We start from the raw sequence: 19,665 nt of genomic DNA on the forward strand, positions 1-19,665 counted from the left end.
TTTATTAAGTGCACATGGGTGTTTGAGGGTGTTGCCGGTTGGGAGTATGTGGAAGAGAGCCTGAGCTCTCATTTGACTAATGTTGGGGAAATCAGGGGCAGCTACTTGATACAAGGATGGGGTGGTCCCAGCTGGTACCCGAGTTGCTCTCTCTCTCCCTCTCGTTATCTGTCTGGAGCTGACCCATCGTGATGCCGGATGCACACATGCCTTAGTCTTCACCTGAAGTGTCTTTCTTTTCCACCTCTCCACATTCTGCTCATTTCTTCACAGCCTACTTTGTGCTTTCTTGATCACTCCACCCTCTCTCTGGCCTCATTCATTCACCAGAGACCACAAAGTGCCCCAGGCAGCTGTGTGCTTCTTGAGTGCAAATACCTTAGAAGTCCAGGGAGGGCAGAGCCCCTGTGGCTCTCTTTCCGTGGTCTGGCCAATACCTAGCTTTGTGCCAGGCACACAGCAGACATTTAATTTCGTGGAATCGATAAACAAATGAATATTAAGCACGTATTAGTCAAATCAGTAGTGTCAAATACTCTCCGGAAGACAATGCTTATGTGAAAATACATCCCAAGCATTTTTTCTCTACCCACCCCTCCAAATGCTTCTTCGTAAGGATTTAAGACAGTCCGATGTTTTTGCAAACATGTCTACATTTAGGGGCCATCTTGCCCTTTGTGGCTCTCACTGGGATGTGTTCACTCTTCCATGGAACCTTCACAGGGCACCCACTAGGGTGCCAGTCTTCTTCCTAAGAGCCAGCCTACCGTCTGGCAGAGAAACAATCCCTCCAAGCTCCCTACAGCCTAACTTTACCAGGATATGCCGACAAAAGCATTTAGAGAATCTTTTAAACGCTCAGGTGGTCGTATGAGGCTCCTGCAAGAACTTCAGGTGATAACCAATGACAGTCACCGTGCAAGAAGGAAAGCAGAGCTGAGAGCCTTTCTCAAAGCCAAATCATTCACAAATTCCCGGGCCGGCTGCCTCGGCCTGGGTGTTTGCTGAGTGCGCTCGTCAGCTGTCCGTGGCCGTGGCCTTGGAGGTGCCCGTGGCCTTGGGCGTCTCTGGCCGCGGGAGCCGAGCGGCGCGGCCCTGGCATGCTAAGTGGGCAGCACTGGGGCGCCTTTGTTTCTCTCCGTCTCCGAGACCCGCGTCCCTGTGAATCTTAAGAGGCTGCCCCCCTCCCCTACCCTCTCCGCCCCGGCCCTCTGGCCTGGGGACAGCGCCCCTCCGTGATGCGTCCCGGACACCCGGGGGTGGGGGAGACCCGGACCCAGCGAGAAGGGAGGGGGCGCGCCTCCGCCCCGAGGCTGGGCACCTGCGCGGGCCCGAGGGGGCGGCCCCAGACTGGGGGGTCCACCCCCCCGCCCGCTGCCCCAAGTCTCGCGGTGCTGCGGCCTGGCCGGGGGAGCCGCGGCCTGGCGCCCCCCGCCGCGTGACAAAGGCTGAAGCCGGAGGAGGAGGCCGAGGAGAGGGCGGAGGCGATAAAGGCGGGGGCGGCGGGCGGCCGCGGCGGCGGGAGAGCGCGGAGGCAGCGCCCGCCCGCGCCGTCCTTTGTGTGGCAGTGGTGGCGGCGGCAGCGGCGCCTGGGCCTGCGCCGGCCTCGCCTGCCCCGGGTGGGGCGCCCGGCTCCGCGCCGCCCCTCCTCGTCCCCGCCCGGCGCGCGCCGAGCCTTCCGAGCAAGATGGCAACTCCGGCGGCGGTCAACCCTCCGGGTGAGTAGTGGCCGCGGGCCCCGTCGCAGCCCGCAGGCCCTGCCCGGGGCCGGAGTGGGCCGGAGGGACTGGGCGCGCCGAGCGCCCCCGGGAGCGCGGAGCCGGGCGCTCGACACTCCCTGGGGCAGGTTCGGGGGAGCGGCTGTCATTCTGCGCGGCGGCCTCAGCATCAGCACCAGCAGCTGCATCTTCATCCCAATCTCTGCCCCATCCCCGTTTCCGGGATGCGCCAGCTCCCACCCGCGGGCGGCGGACGCTGGCCTCGCATCCCTGGGAACTAGAAGGGCCAGTCCAGGATCCCCTTAAGTTCCGAAAATACCCAGCTTTGCCTTCCCCCTCCAACGCCTTTTTCTCTTCCTGTCGCGGCCCCTGTGGCATCAGGCGTCAGCCGGTCGGGGCGGGTAGGAGGGTACCGCGCTGACCGAGGGAAAAGTTTGGAGCCAGGGTTCAACAGGGTGGAACTCCCCGGATGCTCTCCTGCCCGCCCCGCTCCCCAAGCGCTGGTCCTTTGAGCCCTTTGCGACTAGCTGCTGTGTATCCTGATCTTTAATGGACGGACACACACACACAGTCTGTAGAAACGCAGCGTGGAGAAGCCCAGGCCGGTTCAACATCCTCTGCTTTCTAAGGCTGACCTGTTCTCAGGGTGCCGTCTATGACAACTGTGCTCATTGGGCAGATTTCAAAAAATGGGAAGAGTTCATGATCAGGTGGGAATATTGACCTGCTTCGGAATTGTAGCAGGGAAATTCTATTTTAGTTGGGAAAATGCCCTACCTTGTGAATAGGACAGCCTGAGGGTGTCCGAGAATGGAAAGGGGGACACCTAGACAGACTGCTACAAAGTTCTGAGTGCTGTGCGGTGACTGCTATGGCCATGGCATGGTGCTAGATCCCTGTGGAGGATGCAGGGAGAGTAAGAGAGAGGCCAGCCGTCAGGGAATTCCCTGTAGAGGGAGGTCGTGGAGTGGGTGGGAGGGTGAACACCCACAGTGCCTAGCAAAGAAAAAAAATGTGTCATCCAAGTTAGAAGTGAAGGATTCCTTCCATCTAAAGTGGTAAGGGAAGGCTTTCGGAGGTTGGACATTTTAAAACCGGAGTTTGAAGAACTGGAAGGTTTGAATACCCAGAGCCGGGTGCTGAAGCGACTTGCAGGTACAAGGGATGGCGTGAGCTATGGTGGACTTACTCTGAGCATGTGTAGATGCCAGTGGGTGGTTGGAGCATTAGGGGTATAAGAGGGAGCAGCGTAATATCACACAGACTGGTTTGGCGGTGGCCGGGCTTTAGAGGGCTTTGAAGGACAGGCTAAGGAGTATGGACTCTTGCCGTACACATTATGAGAGAGTCCTCTATGGTATTGAATAGGGTAGCCACATGGTCACGGTACTTGTGGAAGATTAATTTGTCAGCTAAGTTGAAGTACCATGGAAAGGAGGGAGCACGACTGGAGGCAGGGAGGCGGGGTCAAAATGAGGCAGGTGCTGGGGAGGTGAGACTTAGCGGCACTGGCTTGGAACAGAAAGAGGAAGGACAGCACCACTGGGCAGGTGGAGGAGCTCAGACTTGCACTGCTTAGATTGGGGGTAAGGGTAAAGGGGGAGGCCTAGGAGACACTGAGGTGGGGTGTCCATGGAGACACCGAGGTGAGGAGCCTCAGTAGTTCCAAGGACGGAGGTTGCATTAGCAAAGTAGGGAGTCTTGGAAGAACAGATGAGTTCCCTGTCCAGAATGCTGAGTTTGAAAACAGCTGTGCCAGTTCGCTTGCGACCGAAGCCTGCCATTTCAACCTGTTCAGCTGCTTAAAAATCAATAGCAACTTGATCGATTTAAATGTTACGACATTAGAAAAAGCAAAGGAAGTTAAATGAGGATATTTTAGTCCAATATAGGTTTATATTGGAAATAGGAATAAAATCAGAGGCAATGTACATTTTATATATATATATATATATATATATATATATATATATATATATATACGTTTACACATATGCACATATATGTACATACCATTACATCTCTGTTTGAGGCGTTTTGTCCATTACATTGTTCCGTGAGCTTAATGGAATAAATACGGGGCAGCTGCTGGGCTTGGCGGTGCTGAGCACACAAATGCCTGTGCCTTGGACTGTGGGACACTAGAATCAAGCAAGTGCAGGGGATTGCTTTTATTATTTGAAAAATAATAAAATAATTTGGCTTGCTTGATGGACAGTGATGTCTGTGCCTTTTCTCTGTTCGCAGAGATGCCAGAGATCTTGAGCATGGTGAGAACTTCTCAAGGGAAAACTCCTGGAGGGGATCGCCTTTTCTCTTACCCACCCGTCTGTTCTTTGAGTGGTCCTCCGCGGTAACCCTCAGATCTGCGGGGCAGGTTGTTCTCTCACCGTGTGAATCTCGAACTTCTTTGGGGAAAGGGTGTAGTTTCAAGGGATACAGCTAAAGGTTAGAGCCCAGAGAGAGGTTTCAGATTTTCCTGGCAATTTACAACCAAGAGAGGCAAGGTGCCCGAGCTGGACACCCAGAGTCCACCTCTCAGAGGCATGAGTCATGTGATGCTTCATTGAATGCCTCCTCCTCCTTCTCCCACCTCCCCCCTCTCCCCAGATGTTGTTGCTTTGCAAAGAATAAGAGCTCAGTGAACACAGGCAAATAGACTGGGAGGCACCGAGGTTTATTTCTGCTGCTAATCTGTGTCCAGGGTACGAAGGTGACAGGCCATCACTTCCCCACCACTTGTTCCTTTTTCTGCAGCTGACCACTGCACACCAGCGGACGCATTTGCAATGATGCTTGTCTGTGATGTATGGCAGGGGCACTCTGGGGTCTAGGTAACGACAGATGAAGTTGGAATCTTCCTGCTCTCATGTATTCAGGTGATCTGAGCCAGGTTCAGACCTCTAACCTGCCCCTTCTAGGTCCCCTGTTTTAGTTTTCAGATTCTACCAGTTACTCTGGGGGAGGAGTGGTCTTTGGAGAAGGAAGGGTTTGGCTTCCAGACGTTCTTCTCATGGCATCTGCCACAGTGCTCCTGGTCTGGTTCCCATCTCCTGGGGCCTCTGACCCCTCCCTATTTCTAGGTCATTGCAGCCCCTACCTTGGTTGCTGATATTATGGTAGTGGCTGATTTTCTCTATTCTTTCTAGATAGGAAGAACTTATGTTCTCTAGACTAGAGAATGGAACTCTAGAATCTTCTGTTCCGTATATATGTATTATTTGTTTCACTTCCTTTGGATGATATTTAAGCATTTCTGATTTGTATGCAATAACGAAGGTTTGAATTAGTTTCATGCATGAAAGGGTATGTGCAGCTGAAATGGCACAGTTCGGAAGGGGACTGTTTTTCCAACTCCATTGTTTCCACCTTAATCTTTTGTAACTTGAGCATGAGGGAATCAGGTTCAAATTCAGACCAGTGATCATTAGGAATTATGCATTATTGGAGCACACTCAGAAATGAGTATTTGCAGAGTGTTAATAAAGCTTGCACATTTTTTATACTTCAGAGGTATGTTTTAAGAGATTTAGAATTTCTACTTTTTTCTGAAATCAACTATTAGATTTTTTTTTCCCTCCAGGTTTCTGGTCTCTGGCATTTTAGTTTGGAATTGATTGTATAGTGCAGAAGATTTTTGGCGCAAATTGCCTTAGATGGAGGGATATTTGGGTCGGTTCAACAAACATATTGAACACCTTTGACCTACCAAACACTGTGCAGGGCGGAGGGCAATGTGAACATCCATTCCTCAACCTCTGGGAGTTCTGAGTCTAATAGGGGAGACATCAATAGACCAGGTTTATAACGAAAGGTGGAATGAAATGAACTTGACTAGGTGTGTATGTATCATGAGAGGAAGCTTTGTAGGGAGGTAGCTTCTGAAACTGGGCCTCTCAAAAAGAGAGCGTTTGGCCTATAGAGAATCTAGGAAGGGTCACAGAGAGCTGGGGGTGGGTGTGTGGGTGGGTGGATTTGTGAAAGTCTGGGGAACCGTCAAGTGGTTGTCTTCTCAGTGCTCTCAGGGACCCAGATGGACCCCCAAGAATGATGGGGTAGAGTTAGAGCTTTGGAGAGATGCTTGCTGTGATTGCAAGCTGCCCAGCAGCACTGCCTCAGCTAGAGGTGGAACGCCCAAACCAGCTGAACATACATGTCCAGTGTCTTTACACACTGCATTTCGTGCTTTCTAGAAGTCTCTTGATTGCAAGATACATCATTATTTTATGTGCTTCCAAGAAAAAACTGCTGCCAATTCAATTGTGACGTACTATCAATCGTAAAATGCTCCTCCATTTCAGTGATGTTTGAGAAGATTGCATTTAGAACCAGTAAAATACCGTGCATTAAGAAAAAGTCATTTTTGCTGCCTCACCACCCGTACATAAAACACATGGTCTCTTTTTCCAGTAAAAAACGATACAGAGTTTGCCCTTTAGGCATGTGCCAGGGAGCCCAGTGATGAACCAACAGCCTTTTAGCACCTGTCAAAAGATAGGAGTGATATCTAAAAAAGAGATTTATTTATTCCTCAGTCAGTATTTATTAAGCAACTAGTATGTGTCAGTTAGGGGGAGCTGCTCTAGCTTGAGGTTGGGAAGGGCTGGACTGGTTCGAGGAGCCAGAACAGGCCAGGGTGGCCGAGGACGGTGGGTGAGCAGGGGCGACGGGGGTGTGGGAGACGCTCATGGAGAGGCATGGATGGGGGTAGGGGGTTGAGGTTCGATTCTAAGAGCAATAGAGAGCTAGAGGGGTCTTGAGCAGTGGAGGCACGTGATCCCACCCGCAGTGGCTACTGTCTGGAGAGCAGACTGGAAGGAGGCCAGCGGAGAAGCAAGGGTCCCGTTAGATGTTGCTGACGTGGACGGGGGTGTAGCAGTGGGCGTGGAGAGAAGGAGACGGAGTTGAGATATATTTGGGGGCCAGGACGCCATGCCGAGCAGCTCCAGGGGCACCAGTTATATCCTCGGCCATCCTTGCAGTCGGGCAGGGCGCCTGCAGCACCTCTTTTTTGCGGGTAGCACCATAACTGTAGGGTACGGGGTTGGGAGAAGTTGCTGAGGAGGAAGGAAGAGGCAAGGATGAGTCCCAGCTTTCTGTCCTGACAGCCGGGTGGTGGGAGGTGATGGGAAGATAGTGAGGCACACCTGGCCGTGGGGCGTGCTCGAGGCTCCTGCATTAGATGGTTGGGTGCAGGTGCCCAGGAGACACAGAGGTGGAGCCGTTGGGGAGACCGAGGGCCGTGTGGGCCCGAGGGATCTGGGCTGGAGAAATAAGTAAAGAGCAGCTTCTCTAAATGCTTTCCTTGGGGAAAGTGAGCTCAAGGAGAGTGGAACGCTTGGACCAAATCCCCTCAGTTCCCCAGCAGTGCCTCCATTACTGCTTCATCATCGGCCTGTGCTGAGATTCACCAAGATGCACGAAGAAATCATGTCTGTATCTTTTCCAGAACCATTACTCCACTCACAGTGTCAGCTTTGTGCTAGGCTGTCCTTAGGAAAGGAGCGTCCAGTAGAGTTGCCCAGGAATGGAACATGCTGTGTGAGAAGCCAAGGAGGCTTTCACACAGAAGCGGGTAGGAGCCGTGCGGGCCAGGCTGATGGACTAGTTTCACACACAGAACTTCTTGTTCAGTGAATAAAAATTGACTCCCACTTCTAGTCAAGCCCTTTCCCGCTTGAGGGTGTTTGCTTGTGCTGTGTTCCTCTTCTTGGGATGATAAACTGCTCACCTGTCCCTTCCTCCTCTCTCCCACCCCCTCCCCACACCTAACCATTTCCCCATCCGACTCCCTTTGTTTCTTTATGGCCTCAGCTTGAATTCTTACTCCATTGGAGAAAGCTCTCCTGATCCCTTTATCCAGATAAAGTGTGCTTGTAATGCATTCCGCCAGGGCCCTGCAGGGTGGACTTGGGTTGGAGCTCTTCCTCTCATGCGGAATGAAACAGTAAATCACCTAGATGTTTGATCCATGCCTGTGTCTCCTGCAGGTCTGGGAGCCCCCTGAGGGCAGGGAGGGCATCTGTCACTGAGGTGGCCCCAGCATCCACCATACTGCCTCCCGTACTGCAGGCATGCAGGAAGGTTTGCTGATGAGTGAATGTCTGGACACCAGACAATTGCATTACAGCTTTGTATGTGGCTGCCTTGAAATGCCCACCTTGAAGAGAAGAAAGCATGTGCACTGTATTTGTGGGTCTCTGAAACCAAATACACCAGTGCTGTCTAATCTAGTTTCTGATTTTTATTGGTGGGAACTGATTTTGATCTGAAAATCCTACCAGAATAATCTGTCCCCACACCAGTGCCTCTAGACTTTATAATAAGGCCTTGGAAACACACATATTATCCTTCTCCCCAGAAGGAGGACAGGGCAGACTGGTAGTAGCCTGGAGACCAGCTGGTAGTGGTGGAAGACCCATATCCCCACCAGATTCCCTGTGAAAGTCCCACAAAGGTCCTCCCCTTTTGGACCTTCTGCTCTGTGTGCGAAACTGTTGCTGTGGCTTGTGTAATCACCAGCAGTTACAGATAAGGTCCCCCGGGCTGGCTCTCCATCCAACTGCCCCCCCAGAGGGCCTGACACGGGTCCCAGGAAGGCAGCATTGAGGGGCCACAGGCCCTGGAGTTGGAAGCGAGACCCTTTGCAGATAAGCAGAACCTGCGTGGCTTTCAAGACTGACTGTAATAATTGGAACATTTTTCAGGGAGATCCACAAAAAAGCAGAAATGTTCACAAGTAGGTAATTCCTGCTCTTGTACATTGTACAGTAACATGGGGCATCTTTTACTGCTCCAGTTGTGTTGTGAGAGCAGCTAAGCAGAGCCTGGGAGGGGTCTTCTCCTAGCCCCCGCTGAGGAGTTGGCTTCTTTCTTTCCCATAATCACTTTTCCTCCTGAACACAACAAGAAAGATACGTGTGGATTATGAAAAATTTGGAAACTATACATAAGTGCCAAGATAGTTCTACTACCCACTATTAAGATTTTTGCATACGTTGTTACAGACTTTTTAAAAAATGTCATAAATCAACACAAAATAGAATTGTTCAGAACATAGCATTTTTTTCCACCTTCATTAATAGGAACAGTGTATCTTCCCAGAGATACTGAAGTGTTCTGATTTATGGCCTCGTCATAATTTTTTGACTTAGTCTCATATTTAGGCATGTAATATTTGGTGTGCTTTTCCATTTGTCAGAATTATACACAGCATTGTAGTGTACATCCCTGTATGTAAATACATAATTACATGACTTTTTTCCTTAGGGTAACTGCTAGAAGTGGAATTAAATAGCCAAGTGGGTTGGTATGTTTTATTTTATATTGCTTTCCACAGAGGTTAAACCAGAGGCTCAAAGGGGTTCAGAGACTCACCTGGGGTCCCTAGGGCATACATGGAATAACAGGACATGAGCTCAGATGCTCTGCTTCCTGCTCTGGGCAGGGCCCTCCGGCCCCCGCCAGGCTCCCTTCTGCCCCCCCCCCACCGGCTTCTGTCTGCACCCCAGCCCTGCCCTTAACCCGTTCCCTTCTTTCACGTGGCCTTCCCAAACACACGTGCTATAACTGGCCTGGAAACCTTTGATCCCTGTCTGTTGTCCACACATCCTCCTTGGTTTGAACTGTCCATCCCCCACCAGACCGCCTGGCTGACCAGCCCCCAGGCTCAGAGAGCACAGGGCGCGGCAAGGTGTTGTCCTTCCCGCCTGCCTTCTGTGGCATCAGACAAGTCGTGGTAGTTACTGCCGCTTCAGATGCAGATTCAGGAGGTTTTAATAACGGAGGGTAAATGTGTTTGCTTTTGGTTTTGATGATCCCTGCTTTTCTTCCACATCTCTAAAAAAATAGAGACCAGCTGCAGGTGGCACTGGGCACCTCTGCACCCAGGCTCAGGTAGCAGAAGGAAAGGCTTGGGTGTTGGCAGCCTGGGACAATTCTGGGGTGCTGTGTCCAGGGTGAAGAGCACCCCGGGGGGTTGGCCCAAGCCAAAACCAAGCTCAGTGGGTGGATTCAGAGCTTTCCGGGAGCCAGGTCAGTGGAGTACCTTGCTGGTAGCCGAGTGAGGGACCAGAGGAGAGGAGGGTGGTCTTCCGTACACGGGGCACTCCTGGGGGCCCTACAGTGACCTACTCGTGGCCATGAGAGGCTCTCTGCCTGTTGAGAAATGCAACTTCCCGCCTGTTTCTGTCTGGCCTGCCAAGTTGCCCTAACAGCAGTTAAGGAAAATCCACTGGAATCGATAAATGATAGATTATTTATCAGGAGAGCCACATGGTTGCTCCTTACAGACATCAATAGATGAGCTGGGTTCCAGACTTTGAGGCAACAGCAAGCAGCAAAGTTCATTTTGCCCCCATTTATTTCATTCATAGCTGTCATCAAATGCTATTCTCTTTCTTCTCTTGGAGACTCTGACTGAGCCAAGCGGCAGAGCATCTAAGAACCCTGGCACAGGGGGGCCAGAGATGTGTCCACACTGCTTATCGACTGGGAGACATTCCTGGTTGTTACAGCATCAGGGGTGGGTGGGGAGGTAGGGTGGGAGGGGGCATCTTGGGGGCGGAGGCCAGGGCTGCTGCTAAACACGCTGCAGTGCACAGGGCAGCTCCCACAACAAAGAATGACCCAGCCCCAAATGTCACCAGTGCCAGGCTGAGAAACCCCGGTCTATGCGGACAGGACTTCTCGTAAGCCTCTGGGCAGCGGCACCTGGGAAAGGAACCCAGGAGTTCCATGGGGCACACAGCTGGCAGATACGAAGGGGCTGGCCCCCGAGACCACCACTTCAGAGTACGAAAACGTGGTGGCTTTAGAAACAAGATGGTACTTCTCAGAAAATTATGATATCCATAATGGAAGTTCATTTAAATGTGAAATAACAGAACTGCCCGAATTTTTTATTATTATTTTTAGAACAGCATTGATGTTTCTTTCACATCAGCAAGTTTAAAACGAGGCAGAGTCTGGACTCATTTGCCATAATTTGATATGCTTGATGGATTCCAAGTCCCAGAAAGGATGAAATGAATGAATGTGATCAAGGATCACAGCTGTGTTCTCGCTCTTTGAAAGCATTTCACACCAGAAAACTTCTAATTTGTTTCAGCCAGCCTTCCCCGGGCACCCCTCTGCCACCCCTGCACAAAGGGTGAGGTGCCCAGTGCTGGGGCTGGCGTGTAGAGAGATGCTGAGCGAAGTAGGTTGGCCACACGTGTGTTCAGCCAGTGTCCACAGCAGGCAGGGGCAGGACAGTTTTATGCAAATGACTGGCGGCTTGTTAGAGGGCAGGAGCGAAAGTGACCCCCGCCCCCCAGCTCCTCCTGAAGGGCAGAGAGAGAGTGTGTTACAGGAATGGCTCAGGGGCACACAGCTTGATTTAGCACCAGAGTACGTACGTACCTTTTCCTGAAGTCAGCCTCACAGACCACAGGTCTGTATTTCCCGCTGCCTGCCCGGCGTCTTGTCCACATCTCCCTCACATTTTGCAAAGCCAGCACCTCCTCCACGTCCCCCTCCCCCAGGTCCCCTGTGGCAGTGAATGGCACCACACTCCATTCACTGGTCCAAGCCCGACATTAATTATTTTAATTGCTTATCCACCTAATTAAACAAATATTAATTGAATGCCAACTCTGTGCTCACAGTGGTGTGCAAAGCCAGGCGTGGTCCCCGCCCCCATGGAGCTCACTGTGGGGAGAGTCGGCCGTTTATTAAACAGTCGCATGAACGAGGGTATTATTTAAGTAAGTATTAGGGGGAAAAAAAGGTGTCTTTGTGTCCAAATGCAACAGGAAGCCATTGAAGTGTTGTGAGCAGGGCTGTGATGTACTGGGAGGTGGATTTTAAGAAGATCTCTCTGGCTGCTGAATCAGGCCGGCCGGGTGAGGGCATCCATCCTTCCCGTCCAGGGAGGGGACCACCGAGGCCTGCTCCACGTGGCAGTGGACATGGAGAGAAGCAGGTGGATCCCTGTGAAATTTAGGAGGTAAAGCCAACAGGACCAGAAGATGGATCAGATTGAGCTGTTAGAGGCGGCAGTCGCTAGGTTCCCAATTCAGTCACGGGAAGGGTAGGGTGCCATTTCCCAAGATGGCGAACGTTGATGAGGTCCTGGTATTTTGGGGTATTTTGGTGGAGGTGGCAGGGAGATGACAGACTTGGTCTTGGACATGTTGAGTTGAAGACATCGTGAGTTCAAGGCATCCAAGTGGGGATTTGCCAGAAACCTCAAGTTGCTTCATTTCCCTTTTAGAGTTGGGATTTTCTTTTTTCACTATGGTATCCCCAGTGGCTTGAATGAGGCCTGCCACATAATAGGTGCTTAATAAATATTACTGAATGAATGAATGAATGAATGGATTGGTCTCCAAGTCCCCCAAATTGCAAACCAGTGAGAAGCAGCATGACCACTACAAGGTTCCTTTTTTGTTTTTAGTAACTTTTTATGCTGAAGTAATTTCAGGCTTACAGAAAAGTTGCAAGAATAGTACACAGAAGTCCTGTATTCCCATCACCTACATTCCTCAAGTGTTAACATTCACCACCTTTGCTTAATCAATTTCTTCAGTTTTTCTCTCTCTTTATTTTCCTGAACAATTTGAGAATACATGGTAGACACGATGCCCCTTTTAATTCTAAATACTTCAATGTGTGTTCCTAAGAATAAGCACATCCTCCTACAGAGCTACAATGTATGATCAAAATCAAGAAGTTAGTGGGACTTCCCTGGTGGTCCAGTGGGTAAGACTCAGCGCTCCCCAATACAGGGGGCCTGGGTTCGACCCCTGGTCGGGGAACTAGATCCCGCATGCATGCCACAACTAAGAAGTCTGCATGCCACAACCAAAACGATCCTGCATGCTGCAGCGAAGATCCCGTGTGCCGCAACTAAGACCCAGCGCAGCCAAAATAAATAAATAAATAAATTTTTTTTAAGTTTTCTTTTTTCTTTTTTTATTTAAATTTATTTATTTATTTATTTATTTATTTATTTATTTATTTATTTTTGGCTGTGTTGGGTCTTCGTTTCTGTGCGAGGGCTTTCTCTAGTTGCGGCAAGCGGGGGCCACTCTTCATCGCGGTGTGCGGGCCTCCCACTATCGCGGCCTCTCTTGTTGCGGAACACAGGCTCCAGACGCGCAGGCTCAGTAGTTGCGGCTCACGGGCCTAGTTGCTCCGCGGCATGTGGGATCTTCCCAGACCAGGGCTCGAACCCGTGTCCCCTGCATTAGCAGGCAGATTCTCAATCACTGCGCCACCAGGGAAGCCCAATAAATATTTTTTAAAATGTTTAAAAATCAGGAAGTTGGCATTAATATAACAGTATCATCTAAGCCACAGACCTTATTCGTATTTTACCAATTGTTCTTCATAGCCAAAACCATTTTTTTTTGGCTCCAGGTTTAAACCAAGATTACAAGTTATGATGTCCCTTAGTCTCCTTTAATTCTGGAATAATTGCTGTCTTTTTTTGTTTGTTTTTTTCCCTTTCATGGCTGTAACATTTTTGCTGAGTACAGGCCAGTCCCTTTATAAAATATCCCTCAGTTTGGTTTTGTTTGATGTTGCCTCACGATTACGTTGGGATTTTGCTTTTAAAATTTTTATCAAGAACCCCCCCCTAAGTGATGTTATATCACAAGGCTGCTTTTAGCAGGCATTACTTAAAAGCAAGTCTCTGAGTTGATGAAGTCAAGGTCCTGTGCAGATAAAGCTAAGGAAAGATGATTAGTGGTTCCACGTGCCATTCCCTACGTGCTTGGCAAACCTCTTTGGGTTCTATACACCATATATAGGCAGCTTCAGATGCTCCTTGTCGAGTGCAGGTCCCAGGGTTTTTGTTTTTTTTTTTTAAAGACTGTAAGGATAACACTTTCCTAACTAAATATCAACTTCACTTGAAAAATAAAATAATTATAATCTAACTGTGTAAGGATTATCATATCTCTAATAAAGTCAATAGGAAGTTGAAGTGTTTAATTACCAACTTTCCTGACATACAGATTGGAAAGCTTTTCAGGTAAGTTACTCATGCGGAATGCCTGAAACACACTGCAATTAACAATCGGATCTTCTTCAAACAGTAATTAGTGTATGATTTGTCTTGCTCTTTGTGGCTGGTGCATATCCAGGTTTAGATGTGTATTTGTGTTTACTTTAGGAAGTGAATTTGCTGCTGCTTTTTTTTTTTTGGCTGCACTGCATGTGGGATCTTAGCTCCCGACCAGGGATCCAACCCGGGCCCCCTGCATTGGAAGCGTGGAGTCTTAGCCACTGGACCACCAGGGAAGTCCCCTGCTGTTTTTTCTATAGTCCACTTAAAAACAAGCTTGCATTTTACTGTGACTTCATAAAGAAAGACCTAGTGACTTAAAAATCAGATATTTTGGGTGCATAATTTGCCTGCAGAAACTTGCTGAGTTTTTCCCCCAAGGTCTGAGAATCCCCCTCCTCCTCCCTTCCCTCTACCCCCTCCTCCCTTCTTTCTTTCTCCCTCTGTCTCTTTCTCCTCCTCCTCCATCTTCTCCTCCTTTCTTCCATTTGTGCTTCGTCCCTTCCTCCCTCTCTCCCTTGGTCCTTCTTTCCCTCCCCGCTCCCCCTTCCTTTGCGTCAAAGACCCAAAGGAACCAGAGAGGTTGGAAATGTTCGGGTCACCCCAGTAGCTCATGCTGGGTCATCTTGCTACAAGTATTTAAAAACCCAGACTCCTGTACTGTGTGAGTGGTGACGATGCGAACACCATCTGCTAGGGGACAGTACAGGCAAAGGCCTCAGTTTTCCCATCTGTGAAATGCGGTGACTTCTTCATTGAGCACTGACTGTGCTGTGTGCTCAGGATTCAGAGGTGAGCAGAACACTGCCCCCCGGGCTCGAGGCAGGCCACGGCGGACGTGGTGACCGTGGCTCGTGGGCTGGCTGGTTACCCTCTCGTTGCCACTGCCTCCTCACATGTACCGTGGTGCACCTCATTTGGTTGCATTGTGGATTAGATGGTTCTATTTAACACCTTTTGGGATGGGACCTGGCACATGGTCCACACTGGCTCAGCGGTGACTTTGCTCCCTGTAATTGTTTTTCACGGGGGCGCGGAACATGGCTCAGGGTTCAGAAGTGAAGGGCATCTTTCCAGCTGGGCAGGGAAAACTTGGGGAACAAATAACCAAATGTGCTTATGAAAGCAGGCAGTCTGGTGTTACTGGGGCTCTTCTGTGCATGTGGGGATCACAAGCTGTCCCTGCTCCAGTATTCCTCCTCCCAGACTCAGTGCTGGGAAGGTCCCCACCCTGCCTGTGCTCCTTACAGCCCTGGGAAGAAGTACATCAGCCACAGGGACAGTCCCTCCCCCACCCTGCTGGACTCCAGGCTTTTCCCTCCTGTCGTGTTGTGACTGTCCTTCTTGCCATCCCTCCCTATTTGCTAGACTTTCTGCCCTGGTCCTGCCCCTAAGTGCAGACCAGTATGTAATGCCCTGTCCCCCACTTCTCCGCTCCCTGTCCTCACTGGCATAGTGGGGTGGGGGAAGGGTCCCATCGCCCTAGAACAAGTCTCCCTCCTGGCCTCTTCTTACTCTGGACAGACTGGGATGGGCTGACCACCCAAGAGGGTCCCCTGTTGAATGCTTAGGGCTGCTGTGACCTCAGACGTGGTGCCTGGGCACCTGGAAGTGGCCTCTGCAGGTGGTGGCTCAGTGCCCCTGTCTCCTTCCACCTCTTGAACTGGCGCCACTGGGCCTCAGGCTGCATCTCAAGACATTTCAGTTTTGCATAACACTTTGTGGACAGACTAGGAGTTAGGACGTGTGTCTTCTTTGTTCAAGTTTATTCATTCGTCTTCATCCATTCAACAAATATTCATTAACTGTATGCCCTTTTTTAATCATGGTGCTTAAGTGCTGGGATTATGCTGGTTAGGAAGAACGGCACAGTCTGTGCCTTCAAGCATTTATAGTCTTGTAGAGGGCAGCTCCTTCCCTGAGTCCTTCAGGCTGAATGTTTGCGCAGGATCTGTTAGGCCCGTCTACCACTAGGTGGCGCAGTCACACAGGTAGCGCAGTCACTCAAACTCGACCTGCCTCCGAATCACCAGGAGGGTGGCTTGTTAGTACCAAGTGCTGCCCTGTCCCAGAAGCTCTGTCAGTAGGTCGGGGTCGGGTCAGAGGGGGGTTGGGTTGACATTTGTATTTCTGACAAGTTCTCAGGTGATGCTGATGGTGCTGGTCCCTGGACCACCCTTCAGGTCCACAGAAGCAGAAGCAGCTAAGCCAATACTGGTGCCCACTGCCAACTAACTCAGCCTGTCTCAAGGCTTCTGGATCTGTGAACTTAAAGGATCATTCTGATGACTGGATGTAATAGTCTCATTTCACAGGTGAGGAAGTTGACAGCTGGCAAGAGGCAGAGCTGAGACTGGCACCGATTCTGATCCTAAGTTCACCCTCTTTCCACTGTCACACTGGCTCTCCCTGGGTGGTTTGGGAGAGAAGGAAGAAGGTGAATGACTGAGCTGACCTGGGGAGATGTGAACTCGAAGTGTGATAGGCATTCCAGGCGGCAGGAGAGCTGGGAAGAGTGCTGTATTCGTGCCCAGTCCTGGCTCTATCCGGCACTGGCCTGGTTTGTACTCTTGGGCACCCCGCTTTTTCTCTTTGAGCTTTTATTTTCTCATCTACAAAGTGAAGGTTTGGACCTTGGTGTGGGGATTTGTTTCATTTATTGTGCTGGGTATTCAGTGGGCCCTTTCAATCAAGAGACTGACTTTAGGGCTGAATTTTTTTTTTTTTTTAGTCTTTCTCTCTAGCCTCTGTTTCTGGAAATTCTGTTAGTTAGATACAGACCTCCTGGATTGATTATCTCTCTCTTCTCTCCTTCCCCAGCTCCTTGATTGCTTTGGGGAGGTTTATATTTCTTTAGAAAATAAACCTCCAGTCTCATTCCTTGGGGGCAATGCCAGCTTGTTGGCATTAGGGGTTAGAAGTTCCTTACTGTCATTAATGGGGTGTCGGGAAGGAAGAGGGGGTGAGGCATGTGTCACTGGGCCTCCTTTAACTGGAAAACGGTGGCTTTTAAAAGAAGCATCTAGATTCACTTTTCTTTTAAAAGAAAAAGATTCTCTAACTGTGTAAAACAACAGAAGCCAAACGATACCACCATGTACTACTATTCACAACTTGAAAAAAGTGATTTAAAGGTTTGAAAATAAAAGGACTGACCATGGTCTGTCAGGCCAGTGCAGACAAAAGGAAAGCTGTGATCACAATTTTAAAATCAGTAAAAAGGAAATTATTGCCAAAACATCTAATTGTACAAAGAAATTATTACCCTATAATGTATTGGTTTTGAACCTTAGTGCACCCGACAACACTGTATAACTGATATGAATTTCTTATGATAACTTGCGTGGAAACCCCATCTTATTGCTTTATTTTTACCCATCAAATTAAACCTGCCTCATCTCTGCCAGGTTGGCTGTTGCAACGTCCATTTTCATTTTTCCGGGGAATATACACCCTTTGGTCATTTATGACACCTTTGGACCTTACACAACTCAGGAAAATTGGAAACAGGCCTCTGGTCTTTGGTAGTTCCCAGTGAGATGCTCATTACCCAGACCCTCAGGTCTGATTGAAGGCAACCTGCTGTCTAGCTGTCATTTAGTCCAAGTGGGCTATCAGGAAATTATAGCATTGAAAAATAAACAAAATTAGGAAACTGATGGATGAATTAAATAGCTTCTAAACACAGATGAATAGGGAATTAGTGAATTAGAAAGTGGAATGAAAGATATGACAGAATTCAGCATAGAGATCAGAGTTAGAACATATCAAAGAGTGGCTATGAGACAAAGAGACTAGGCTTCCTACTTCTTTTTTTTTTTTAATTGAAGTATAGCTGATTTACAATGTTGTGTTAGGTGTACAGCAAAGTGATTCAGTTATACATACACATATATCTGTTCTTTTCCCTTATAGGTTATTACAAAATATTGAGTATAGTTCTCTGTGTTACACAGTAGGTTCTTCTTGTTTATCTGTTTTATATATAGTAGTGTGTATATGTTAATGCCAAACTCCAATTTATGCCTCCCCCTGCCACTTTCCCCTTTGGTAACCAAAAGTTTGTTGTCCAGGTCTGTGGTTCTATTTCTGTTTCTTATATAAGTTCATTTGTATCATTTTTTTAGATTGCACATATAAGCGATATATTTGTCTTTGGCTTACTTCACTTAGTGTGATAATCTCTAGGTCCATCTATATTGCTGCAAATGGCATTATTTCATTCTTTCTTTATGGCTGAGTAGTATCCCATTGTATTATATATGTACCACATCTTCTTTTTTTTAAATTTGTTTCTTTACTTATATTTATCTTTGGCTGGGTTGGGTCTTCATTGCTGCGCGCAGGCTATCTCTAGTTGCGGCAAGCAGGGGCTACTCTTTGTTGCGGTGCGCAGGCTTCTTATTGCGGTGGCTTCTCTTGTTGTGGAGCACGGGCTCTAGGCACACGGGCTTCAGTAGTTGTGGCACGTAAGCTCAGTAGTTGTGGCACATGGGCTTAGTTGCTCTGCGGCATGTGGGATCTTCCCGGACCAGGGCTTGAATCCGTGTCCCCTGTATTGGCAGGCAGATTCTTAACCACTGAGCCACCAGGGAAGTCCCTGTACCACATCTTCTTTATCCATTCATCTGTTGATGGACATTTAGGTTGTTTCCATGTCTTGGCTATTGTAAACAGTGCTGCTGTGAACATAGGGGTGCTTGTATATTTTCGAATTATGGTTTTCTCTGGATATATGCCCAGGAGTAGAATTACAGGGCCATATGGTAGCTCTATTTTTAGGTTTTTATTTTAAAATTTTTATTGGAGTATAGTTACTTTACAATGCTGTGTTAGTTTCTGCTGTACAGCAAAGTGAATCAGTTGTACATATACATATATCCACTCTTTTTTAGATTCTTTTCTCTTATAGGTCATTACAGAGTATTGAGAAGAGTTCCCTGTGCTATACAGTAGGTCCTTATTAGTTATCTATTTTATATATAGTAGTGTATACATGTCAATCCCAATCTCCCAATTTATTTTTAATTTTTTAAGGAACCTCCATACTGTTCTCCATAGTGGCTGCACCAATTTACATTCCCACCAGCAGTGTAGGAGGGTTCCCTTTTCTCCACACCCTCTCCAGCATTTATTTGTTTGTCGACTTTTTGATGATGGCCACTCTGACCGGTGTGAGGTGACACCTCACTGTAATTTTGATTTGCATTAGGCTTCCTACTTCTTATGTGCATGAATTAGAGTTCCAGTCAGAGATACTAGGGAGAACAGGGGTGGGGCAATATTCGAAGAAAAGAGGCTGATAATTTCCCAGAAGTAACGAAGGGCATTGAGCCTGAGATTCAGAAGCTACAACAAATCCCGGAAAAGATACAAAGAAATCCCAACCTAAACAAAATGTAGTGAAAATAGAGAACACCAAGGACACCGAAAAATCCTAAAAGCAGTAACAAAGAACAGGCAGATCACCTACACAGCAGTGGCAGTGACAGCCGACCCTTGAACAATGCGGGGGGTTAACCCACATACAGCCTGTAGTCAGCCTTCCGTATCCCTGTTCCTCTGCATCCGTGGATGCAACCCACTACAGACCGCGTAGCTCTGTAGTATTTACTATTGAAAATATTCACGTGTCAGTGGACCCGTGCAGTTCAAACCCGAGTTGTTCAAGGGTCAGCTGTAGATTGATGAGTGACTTCTCGACAGCAATAATTCAAGCCAGAAGACAATAGAATAATAATTTCAATACGCTAGTTGAAAATAATTGTAAACCTAGAATTCTAAACTTACAAAATGTTTCTTTTAAGAATGAGAGGAAAATAAAAACATTTCAAGATAAATAAATCAAGAGAGTTACAGATTTCATCAAAGAAGCTTGTAAAGGATCTACTT

At 48.5% G+C, this 19,665-nt stretch overlaps 1 protein-coding gene across 1 annotated transcript in view; it reads left to right on the forward strand.

Moving 5' to 3' along the window:
* Positions 1–1,605: 1,605 nt before the first annotated feature.
* ARNT2 (aryl hydrocarbon receptor nuclear translocator 2) overlaps positions 1,606–19,665 on the forward strand; it is a 196,854-nt gene continuing 178,794 nt past the window's right edge. Inside the window, exon 1 of the mRNA XM_036844102.1 lies at positions 1,606–1,718. Coding sequence (XP_036699997.1) covers positions 1,688–1,718 — 31 coding nt within the window. The 5' untranslated portion in view covers positions 1,606–1,687. The remainder of the gene's footprint in view (positions 1,719–19,665) is intronic.

Source organism: Balaenoptera musculus, chromosome 2 (assembly GCF_009873245.2).
Source record: "Balaenoptera musculus isolate JJ_BM4_2016_0621 chromosome 2, mBalMus1.pri.v3, whole genome shotgun sequence".
Taxonomy (NCBI): domain Eukaryota; kingdom Metazoa; phylum Chordata; class Mammalia; order Artiodactyla; family Balaenopteridae; genus Balaenoptera; species Balaenoptera musculus.